This window comes from Zeus faber, assembly GCF_960531495.2.
Source record: "Zeus faber genome assembly, chromosome: 19".
NCBI lineage: Eukaryota > Metazoa > Chordata > Actinopteri > Zeiformes > Zeidae > Zeus > Zeus faber.
This window is the reverse complement of record NC_137206.1, coordinates 20,491,929-20,503,477: the sequence shown is the minus strand read 5'-3', so window position 1 is coordinate 20,503,477 and position 11,549 is coordinate 20,491,929. Positions and strand designations below refer to the sequence as shown.

Below are 11,549 nucleotides of genomic sequence, written 5' to 3'. Positions count from 1 at the left end.
ATTCAGTCATGTCTGAGAGAGAGAAGAGAGAAGAGAGACATTACACTCCTGTCTGAGAGAGAGCGAGAGAGAGAGAGAGGGAGAGATTCAGTCATGTCCGAGAGAGAGAAGAGAGAGAGACATTACACTCCTGTCAGAGAGCGAGAGAGATTACACTCCTGTCTGAGAGAGAGCGAGAGAGAGAGGGAGAGATTCAGTCATGTCTGAGAGAGAGAGAGAGAGAGAGAGAGAGAGAGAGAGAGAGAGATAGAGAGAGAGAGAGATTACACTCCATAAAAACAAACCACTTCTGGGAAAATTGGAACACTAAACAAACATGAGGTAAAAAAAAAACATGAGGACCTACCCATCCAAAATGGAGATGCATGGGTAAACCACTTCTGCAATGTCTTTGGTCCAATACAGAAGAATATAGAGCAAAAACACAAACAAGAACCATGAAAGACTATCAGAACCCCAATTATAGGAACTAAAGGACAAAATAAAATCACCGGAAACCAAAAAGGCCCGTGGCGCTGACCGCATCCTAAATTTAACGATAAAATTCTCAGACCTCAAATTCCACTCATCCTTAGCTCCGGGATCTTCCCCAATATTGGGAACCCAGGACTGATAACGCCGCCCCTCAAAAGCTGAGGAATGTGACCCCAATAACAACCGTGGGATCTGTGTCCACAGCAACCTCTGTAAGATCCTACAGTAGAACAGTGAAAAGAATGTCGTGAGCAAATCCCAAATTGGCTTTTTTTTTTCTAATTACCAAACCATCGCACGACAGACCATATCTTCACCCTCAGCACCTTAACTGATCAACAACCAAATAAACAAAAACAAAAGCAAATGAATCCCCGGCTTTGTTGACTTGAAAAAAAGCCTTCGACTCAATTTGGCACGAGGGTCTGCTGTACAAACGGTTAGAGAGAAACCTATGACATCATCAAGTCAATGTACACAAACAAGTGCGCTACCAAGGTTGGCAAAAAAAACACACCGACTTCTTTCCCCAAAACCGGTGGGGGTCAGACAAGGATGCAGCCGGACCCTCTTCAACACATACATACCTCCTCTTCTAACGGCCTCCCCGGTTCATGGATGAGGCCGTTAGAACAGTCTGGCATCGTCCGAGCGGACAGACAGGTCCGATGCCTGCTGTCTGCGGACGACCTGGTGCTCCTGTCTCCACCCAGAGAAGCACCACCTTGCAGCATCTCGTACCTCCCAGACCTGATCCCCGACAGCGAATGAATCCGACCAAAGACAAAAACGATGATACTCCAGAAAAGACCCAGCCTCCAAAACCACAACCTTAAAATTATTTTTGAGATAAGCATTGCTCTGGAACATACAAAAATCTGGCTTCAAATATTGGACTCCGTTACTGAACCTATTTCCCTTTATGGCTGCGAGGTCTGGGCTCCACTCGCCGACCAAGATTTTACAAAATGGGACAAAAACTAGATTGAGACTGCGCGCAGAATTCTGCCGATCCTTTCTCCGCGTCCAAACGGAAAAATAATGCATCCAGAGCAGAATTAGGACGATACCCACTCATTGTAAAAATTCAGAAGAGAGCATTTAAACTTTATAGTCACCTCATAGAAAGTGACCCTGACACGCTCCATAACAAGGCCCTCACCTAACAGAGCGACTGAGGAGAGAAGCCCCCCTCAGCCAGCTGCTTCTGGGACTCTGTTCACCGACACAAGTGGAGCCCCCAGACAGAAGCCCCCATTAGGCTCGACCAAATTATAAGAAGACAAAAAAATATATATATTCAACACATTGGGAAGAGTCAAGTCAAAAAACAGAGCAAACTGAAATGCTATTCCGCCCCGAACGGAGAATACTCAGTGGCAATTCCCCCGACCACTGTGACCGATCCAAGACAAAGGAAATCCTTGACCATGTACAGACCCAGCGAGCACAGACTCGCCGTGGAGAGATGCCGCCACAGGGTGACCTGGCTCCCGAGAGGACGAAAGGCTGTGCACCCACTGTACCCAGCAGGAGGTGGAAACCCAGCTGCACTCTCTCACCTCCTGCCAACTGCACTGAGACATCAGAGTGACTTTGAAGACATGGCTAATAACGAAAAAACTTCCATATCTGCATGGATATGCATTCATTTGAAGTAAAAAAAAAAAAAAATGTTGCTGTGTTTATGTAATTCTCACTCATTTGTATTTATATCTTTTTAACCGCAAGTCTACATTTTTCTATTTTATTTTCAGTAATTTTTTACTGATCTGGGTATATATATATTTATTATTTCTATTCTTTTGTTTGTTGTTTTATTTCACACATGCCAAAAAGACCCTTTGAATTGAATTGAATTGAATTTAAACTGATATTACAGGCATTATTAATCTCATCGTCATCTACTATTATAAATGTCTATTTCCAACCATGCTTGATTAACTTACATTTCTCTGGCATAATCCAAGTCGAGTGATTCTGTTTGATACGATGTTAAATAACAAAACCAGGGGGAATAATCATAGTTTTTCCAATGGTGGCATTTTCCCCAAGGACTTTTCAAGCACAAAAGGTGCTATTTTCAAGGTATTCCAGGATTTCAATTTCTGAGGATGAAATTCAAGCATTTCGAGCCCCTCGAGGACCCGGTTAGAACCCTGCTCTGGACATTAACCCAAAGACCAGAATTTGCTGTGCAGGAGTTTGGGGCATGCTGGGGAAAAATGGATGAGAATTAGAACGAATACCCCCGACGATTTATACTGGCAGAATTTACAAGGAAATTGATAAAGAATCAGATCGATGACAAGGATTGAAAATGGCATCGGAAACTTTTCCGAGGAAACGCAGAGCTAACTGGAACACAAAGGTCTGATTGGACGTGGGAGGGCGGAGCTCCATGGCACGGGAAGGGGTGCGATAGATTTGGGGACATTTTGATTTATTTTCTGCGCCACGGGAAAAGATTGAATTTCGCACCTCACAATAGCATTTTTTCTTTTTTTTCTTTGGAATGATAATATTATTTACTTTCACAGCGCGGCTGTAAACACAGCCTGGCGATCGCGTGATGATATTTCCTCTTATCTGTCACGTTGGCGTCCAAGCTGCCGCTCAAGCTGCTCGTCTGAAGCCGCCGAAACCACAGGTTTTTATCTGACGTCTCGGGGTCGGGTCTGAGGGAGCCGCCGCGTCCGCGCAGGAAGGAAAACCCTTTGTCCCGCTAATGAAAAGCTGTTTGCTGAGTAGTTCCCCCTCCGTGACGGTGATTACTGCAGAGACTCGCCGGAGAGGCGCCGCGCTGACTTTCTCCGTGACTCTTGCCAGAGGCCACCCGACTAGAGCACGAGGAGGGATGAAGTCTTGAAACAGTTCACGTTTCGTTCGCGGGCAAGACACTTCCAGCGTTTTATGAACCAGATGGTAATTTGCTTCTAGAGAAGTCGGGAATTCATCTTGAAGCCTTGGTTAAATATTTCAGCGAGGCAAAGATTCCACCCTTTTGAATGAATTTGATTGAATAAACGACCTCCCTAAAATGCCACTGTGGTTCTTCATCAATTTTTTTTCCAAGGTAAAGTAATCAAAAATGACTTTGCCAAAAATAAACTTATACCTACTGTATATATCGACCAGCCAAATCTTAAACGTGAAAATGACCATGAACGGATGTATAATAAAGCTCCCACAGGATAAAGAGCCGTTCATAAGAAAGTAGGACAGCCGTAAACGTGACATTTTTATCTGACAGTGAAGTGTCTTATGAGTTCATTTTATGTCATAGTAGGATCCTATAACGGTGTAATGACGCCCCCTTATGAAGAGGAGACATTTTTGGTATCGAAACATATATATTCGCTTTGTTGAAATATGTTGAATCATTTACCAAATTGCCTTAAAATTCTCCTTGAATTTCGACGGAAACACAGCTCAGCTCAAACAGCCGCGATCAGGCGATAACGTAATAGCTGGGATGTCTCCATAACAATTGCCAAATAGGAGGCGTGTGTGTGTGTGTGTGTGTGTGTGTGTATGTGTGTGTGTGTGTGTATGGCGACGGCAGGCCGAGAGTAAACAGCCCGTGGCGGGGCACGCCGCGCTCGGCCATTGCGCCCCGTCAATCACAGGGCGGCCGCGAAAATGCTGGGAGCGTGCGCTTGTCACCCCGGGACGAGAGAAACGAAGAGAACCAAGCGGAGGCTGTCAGCTCCCGAGAAGGAAGCTGACGTTCACTCCACAGGTCGAATTTATCACCGTGTCTGAAGACCGCCGGTGTGGCACAGGACGGAATATCGTGGAATCACAGGAAGTTCAGCGTGAACCACAGCGCGGTTTCCCAGTCGCTCGGCGGTTTGTCCAGGATGGGAATATGTGAGTTTAGTTGGCTTTACACGAAGCTGAAAAACTACAACAAAATGAGGAATGAAGAAATGAAGTAAATAGAACCAAATGTTGGAATGTCGGAATGTCTTAATGGTTAATGTCCAGCTCAGCAAACTACTCTATCGCGCTATTGTACTGAACGACTTGTCTGGGCTCATGCACTACGCCGGCGGCCATTAGGGGGAGCCCAAGAGTCTGATGCGTTTTCAGTGTAAAGATCATTCGGTGTAAAGCCGACTTCAGTGTACTGTATGTGTTTCCGTGTGTGGGAATGTCTGCTTCATCAGAGCACCTGTGGGAATGAGCGTATGTGTTATTTGCGTATTTATATATACGCGTGTGTGTTTGTGTATTTACCTGTCGTAGCAGTTGAAGTCGTCCAGCCAGCAGCCCTTCTTCACCAGCTCGATGGAGCCCGAGTTGTTCCTCCAGGAGGCGTAGCAGTGCGAGCGCTTGTCCTTCTCGCCCTCGCAGCGCTCCACGCCGCTCTGGTTTGTCTTCTCGATCTCGTAGTTCACATTGTAGTAGAGACACTCGCGCATGTCCACCTCCCCATGACCCGGCCCTGGGCAAGAGAGGGGGGGGGGGGGAGAGAGAGAGAGAGAGAGATGTGTTAAAGTTGAGGGAGGCAGATCAACTGAGAACCATCAGAGTTGGTCTTTCCCACAATGCGCCGCCGCCTCAATCTACGAAGGGGCCAGACCCAGACTGGGCAGTTTCCCCAGATTCCAAAAGCAGAAAACCAGCGCTGTGCTGGGAAGCACCCTGTTCCCAAACGGCACAACCCCACCACCAGGCCATCGCAAACTCCAATCACAAGGTTCAATCTATAATCAATACACTGTGCAGCCTGTGTTTGTGTGCGTGGGTTGTGTTTAAGGGTGTGTAAACACAGGCATACATGTATACGTACACACAAACAGTACAAAATAGACTTTCCACAAATATTCATTTCGACATAAGCAGAACCAAACTCTGATGCTGACGCTGGCGAGCGCAGGTACGAGAATATTTGAGGAGCGAATCGATAAAAAGGTCCCGCCCCAAAAACAATTAAAAAAAAATATATCCCAAATCCCAGGTCCCAAGTCGGGTAGCTTCTCACATCAATCTTCCTCCCCCCCTGGGCTCACACCCTCCTCCTCCTCCCGCCCCATCTCGTCTGTTGACACCGCTCCTCCTCCCTCCACCTTCTCATCCTTCCTCCTGTCCCTCGCGTCACGGCGCGAGACACGTTCAACGCACCGGGCGCAAGGTCATCGATAATAACTTTCTCCGTGCGAACCTTCGTTTTCAAGGCGTGATTATCACAGCCCGAGAACCCCGGCGCCGAGGGGGGACTTCGTGCCGCGACGACAAACACGCAAGTCTTTGAAGGCGGCGCTGACTGGGAGCGAGCGAGCACCCTCAGACCGAGGTGAGAGAGAGAGAGAGAGAGAGAGAGAGAGAATCATCCCTTCAAACTCTCATTTTCCATGCTCCGCACCGGCCCCGCGATGAAAAGGCTTTTAATGCGCTTGTTGTCGGCGCTGTCTGCTTGAAGAGACGAGCACGCTCCCCTGGGAGAGACAAAGCAGACTTCAAGGTGATTCAGATCTCAGAGCCGTACTTAGTTAATGTTGGTGGTTGCCGTGAGCTGCAGAACCTTTAACCCGCGGAACGTTCTCTTCGGTTTTCAACCCGGAGCAGTTGTGGGCGGCGTATACACGCGTATACGTAATACAGCGCGCTGCGGAAATGGGTGTTCGCCCAGCCGAATACAGGTGTACTTCCACCGAAAGGTGGAGGGGAAGGAGCTGAGTGTCTCCAGCAAACCGTCCAAGTTTAATCGCGACGTGCAATCGTTTCCGACGGATGCAAATCCCAAACATAAAGGCGACCCTGTTTGTGATGTTCCCGGTGCGTAGTAAACCGCAACTTCGTTTGCAGCTGTCAAACACTTCTCACAGACTGGGCGGGGCTGGGCGGGGCTGGGCGGGGCTGGGCGATGTATTGTAATAATATGGATTTTGCGACATCACACTATAGATATCGTTGGGGACTTTGGTTATCGTGATATTGTGATGTAGTTAAATGCTGTTTTTAAACCTGCGTTAAAGTGAATTTGTGCAATTTTCGCATCTTGGTAGACTGTTATAGCAGTTCTAATCAACGCCTATACCTGTACCTGCTTGGTCATTCTATCGACATTATTAAAGATTGTTTGTCTTGTGTGTAAATATCTGATGAAAGCACCAGTAGTCATCCCCAAAACATTGTCAAATCAGCAATATCGAGGTATTCAATAGTCAAACAATATTGTGATATAGATTATAAATTATTTCAATATTGCACATCCCTCTAACATTCTCTCATACTAGTCACTAGCATTATACAAAATAATTGTTTGTACCTTATCAAAGTCAGTTTGTAAACAATGAAAGGAACAGCTGCAGACTCTCTTCAACAATTCTGATGAAACTAGACGCGAGACATTTATTTATTTATTTTCCCCCATTATATCTATAGGATGGATCAATTTATTCATCCCCGGGGGGAAATTACGGGGTTACAGCAGCTCTCATAAAAAATAGAAATTTGGCCATAATAGTATTGTTATAAGAGTAAAAAATAAACCAAAGAAATTACTGAAAAATATAAAAATTGACAATATGCATAAACCTCAAAATTTACGATAAATAGAAACATTTGGCAATATATAACAAACCATAAAATTAACTAAAAACAGAACAAATTGGCAAATGTATAACAAACAAAAAAATAACAATAAACACAAAAAAAACAAAAACATTTACAATAAAAAAAGACAAAATAAACAAGAAACAATACAAATTGGCCAATATGTAGTAAAGGTGTGACCAATCTGACCAGTCTGACCAGTCTGACCTGTTTGACCAGTCTGATCAGTCTGACCAGTCTGACCAGTCTGACCACTCTGACCTGTTTGACCAGTCTGATCAGTCTGACCAGTCTGACCAGTCTGACCAGTCTGACCTGTTTGACCAGTTTGATCAGTCGGACTAGTCTGACCAGTCTGATCAGCACATTGTCACAACCTAGTTTTGGAGGCGCTAATTCAAAAGCCTGCCACCGGCTGGCAGGAGCCTGGCCGTGGTGGGAAGTCTCCCTCCCATTTCCAAAACTTCACTAGGCTCGTGAAACACTCAAGGTGTCTAACAGAGCTTTGAAATCCACCCGCGTGTGTGGCTGCAAGGGATACAGAAAAAAAAAGTGCATTTCCTCAATCTCATGTTTTATTCACATCAGCGTTTGGGTTTTTCTAAAAGAGCATGGCTATATTTTGAATTAAAAAAAACTACCAGCTGAAATTAAGAAAATCTGTTTATACACAGACAGGAAAGTCGGAGGTTCAAAACTACGACTGGTTGCCAGGTTGTACAAATATACACACACTCAGCAGTATACACACATAGAGGCACAGACACAGAAATAAACATATATAAAGAAAGGCTGAGGACTGAAATGGTTCCTGGGAAGTTCTGGTGGTGTTAGACGAGGGTCAAAGAGCCTGACAAGCGTGTGGGTGTGTGTGTGTGTGTGTGTCCGTGTGTGTTGAAGTAAACATCTGCTTCGGACGGTGTGTAATTCAAATCAACATCAACACATTGTCCCTTATTTGTGTGTCCAGGTTGTTATGTTGGAGCATGTTTGTATGAAATGCTTTGATTGCGAGATATGATACCATGCTGTCACACACACGCAGGCACGCACGCACACATGAAGAGCACCCATGCATACATACATGTCACAGCATGAATCCACAAACCACACCAGAGATTCTCCCCTGCTGTGCCACCAAACCTGTGCCTCTCTCTTTCTCTCTGTCTGTGGTTTTAACTTTTTAACTTTTATTTTTTATTAATATTAAAATTACTATATCATCATTGTGAATATGTATTAATTGCTTTATTTCTTGATCACTTTGTTGATTGAATTGTCACTGTGCCACTGGAACCACTAGATACCACGTGTTAAATGAAGGTGGAACTCAACTCCCTCTCTCTCTTTCAGTTTATATTACCATGCCTCTTCTCCTTTGCTCTCTTGGCTTCTTTTCCACTGTATATGTTGTTATATGTCTATCTCCATTTATCTCTCTCTCTCTCCATCATCCCTGTTTCTCTCTCCCCCTTTATTTCCCATACTTCTTTATTTCTCTGCCTCTTTCCCTCCTTTTTTCTCCATGTTCTCATTTTGTCTCTTGACATTGCAGTAGGAGAGAGGGGCAGAGTAAGGAGAGAGCGAGAGAGAGAGAGAGAGGGAGAGAGAGAGAGTAGGAATAGATTCAAGAGAGAGAGAGAGAGAGAGAGAGAGAGAAGTTCTTTTCAGGTAATTGGAGCTGCAAGGCTCAAGGTATGATGACTGCAGCATTCATCTACCCAAACCTGCACGCGCACACCCACCCCTCCTCCACCCCCCCCCCCCCCCACACACACACACACAGCACAGGCGAACACATAGCGACGAACACACAAGAACAAATGCATGAGAACCTCACAAACACACACATCAACCTAACAAACACATATACACCACATGCACACACAAACCCACAGAAACAAACTCACACACACACACACACACACACACACACACACACACACACACACACACACACACACACACACACACACACACACACACACACACACACACACACACACACACACACACACTATAGATCTGCCGCCATCAAAGAGCCATGGACACAGGAAGGAATGGGTTCCAGATGTGATCTTTAACCTTGCTGGAAAATGAGGTCATCCTCAAGACAGGAGATAACACACACACACACACACACACACACACACACACACACACACACACACACACACACACACACACACACACACACACACACACACACACACACACACACACACACACACACACACACACACACACACACACACACACACACCCCCTCCTTGAGGTTGTGACAGGCAACACTTCCACATCAGTGAAATAAAAAGAATTCCATGACATTTACACCACAGCAGTGTTTTCATGCTTCTGTTGGCCTAATGACGTTTAAAGTGATGTATGGGGCTTATAATGTTGGTGTTCCATAGGTGTGGCCAGGTGTGTGCCTTGGCTTGGATAACATAAGCTGCGGGTCAGAAAGACCATCCAAAGGAAAAGTCATGGGAAAGAGTAATGAGAAGACCCAAAGTGTGCTGGCGGGCCATGGTTTGGACGCCAGCGACAAAAATGTCTGTAGTGAAACTTCAGAAAGCCCCCTGTATGTATGTAATGTTGACAGCTCAGAACATTGACATGAGGACAGCGTGGTCTGAATGAACTATCGCATGTACATGTACTCAGGCTGGGCACCACCCTGAATGGTCGCAGGACCCATCACTGGCTCATCATTCACACCGCTCATTTTAAATAATAATACTGTAAAAATAGATTACAGACACACTGGACAATGGACCATTAGCCTCAAATGGTGGGCGCTTAAGGAAGCGGAACATTTCCAACACATCATGCTCCTACTCCACGAGGCTTCTTCTTCTTCCTTCATAGCAGACGGGTTTTGCAACGCCATTCGATCGCTGAATGTCCATACTTGAAATCAGTTTTGGAATATAAGCGGCGGAGTTTAAGGGGTTCCAGCGGAGATTGACAAGTTTGGGGGTCAGGCGCATTTCCCCCCCAAACGGAGAGTCCGCGCCAGACCGCCCGTTTTGAGAGCTTGATGACTCAGCTGTCATCCAGGGAACAGTGGACTGAGTGGCATTGATCATTGATTTACACCTTCAGTACTGGAAATACTCTATTTGGTTTAGGTGAAGGGGCGGAGCCTGGGTAGAGGGTGCAGGAGGCAGGATGAGATGCAATGAGGCTGCCGAGTTGTCTTTTTTTGGCGTTGAAACTCCATGTATTTGGTCATAATATAAAGGAAAGACTGGAAAGGAATATAAAGGAAAGCAATATGTAGTACGAAACAGCTACGCTCTGTGCACCAAGATCCGCACAAAGGTAAATAACTGGCGCATGATAGCGACGTCATCAACACGTGACACGCCCAGTCGCTCGCTGTAAATCCTCCGGACGATCACCTGCTCTGTCCATACAAACCGCTCAAACGGACATTATGCAGACTTTGTACTAGGGTGCTGGCTGGCTAAGGTCTGTTCCAACTGATTCAGACATTTGCGTTCACACGTACAGCTCCTCCGTGTAATGTCCTGATAATTTCAGGGTTGCAGTGCATGTGTGGAAGCGGCTCCAGTTATGTACATCATTGTTTAAATGAAAGTAGTAGCGACGCCTAGTTTTATGACATCGAACCACCAAGAAGTGTCATGGAGGGAACTGTCAGTGTCAGGATCAGCTTGTTTCGTCAAAGCAGACCACTGCCTGTGCAGTATAGTGAATATTGGAAATTTAAGACAGTCGAAATATGGCAGAATGAAGCGTGATGTGCCTTTAAGAATAGACTACGTGTTCAAGAAATATTTCACAGTTTTTGCAGGGACGAACTGTGAATAGCTGCGTAATGTGTATCTCTGCCTCTCTGTGTAATGGTGCCACAATTAAAAAGATCTCTCTGGTGTAAAGCGGAGAACGACGTTTAGAAAAACGAAGAAAGATGAGCAAGACAGAGGAGAGCGAGCCTTCTGCGCTGCTTCAATGCTGTCTCAATGCTTTAGCAGACCAACCTTCAACAGGCCACATAATTATAATACTTGGTCTTCAAATTCTCTTCAATTGCTTTTAAATGCATGACTTAAAAGTATGTTTGCGTCATGCAATAATTAAAGTAAATTAAAGTCTTTACGAAAAAAAAAGTAGAGTTCTCTGCCAAATACAAAGTTAAAACCCTCGGAAAAAACCCCTTGGCAGCGTGACGCTGAAAAATTACACAGATGCCGGTGAAAAAAATGAGACAGAAAATGAGAGGAGGGAGGGAGTGGGGGGCATGAAGAAGAGAGAGAGTGGGAGGAGGAAGAGGGAGAAAGATTCAAAACAAGGGTGTGAGAGAGAGAGAGAGAGAGAGAAGGAGAGAGAGAAGGAGAGACAGAGAGGGAGAGAGAGAGGGAACTCTGGCAGTGTGTGTTGTGACAGATGTTCTGGCCAATCTGTGCATTAATTGTCGCTAAGCAACCAGAAAAGCAGAAATGTAGGAGTATTCGCAGGCCGATTAAGGAAGTTCGCAACAC

General features: G+C 45.4%; 1 protein-coding gene across 1 annotated transcript in view; it reads right to left on the bottom strand.

The window, feature by feature from the left end:
• Positions 1–11,549, bottom strand: part of acvr2ba (activin A receptor type 2Ba) — a gene marked incomplete at both ends in the record, with an annotated part of 33,351 nt that overhangs the window by 5,799 nt on the left and 16,003 nt on the right. Inside the window, 1 exon segment of the mRNA XM_080020552.1 lies at positions 4,717–4,924. Coding sequence (XP_079876678.1) covers positions 4,717–4,924 — 208 coding nt within the window.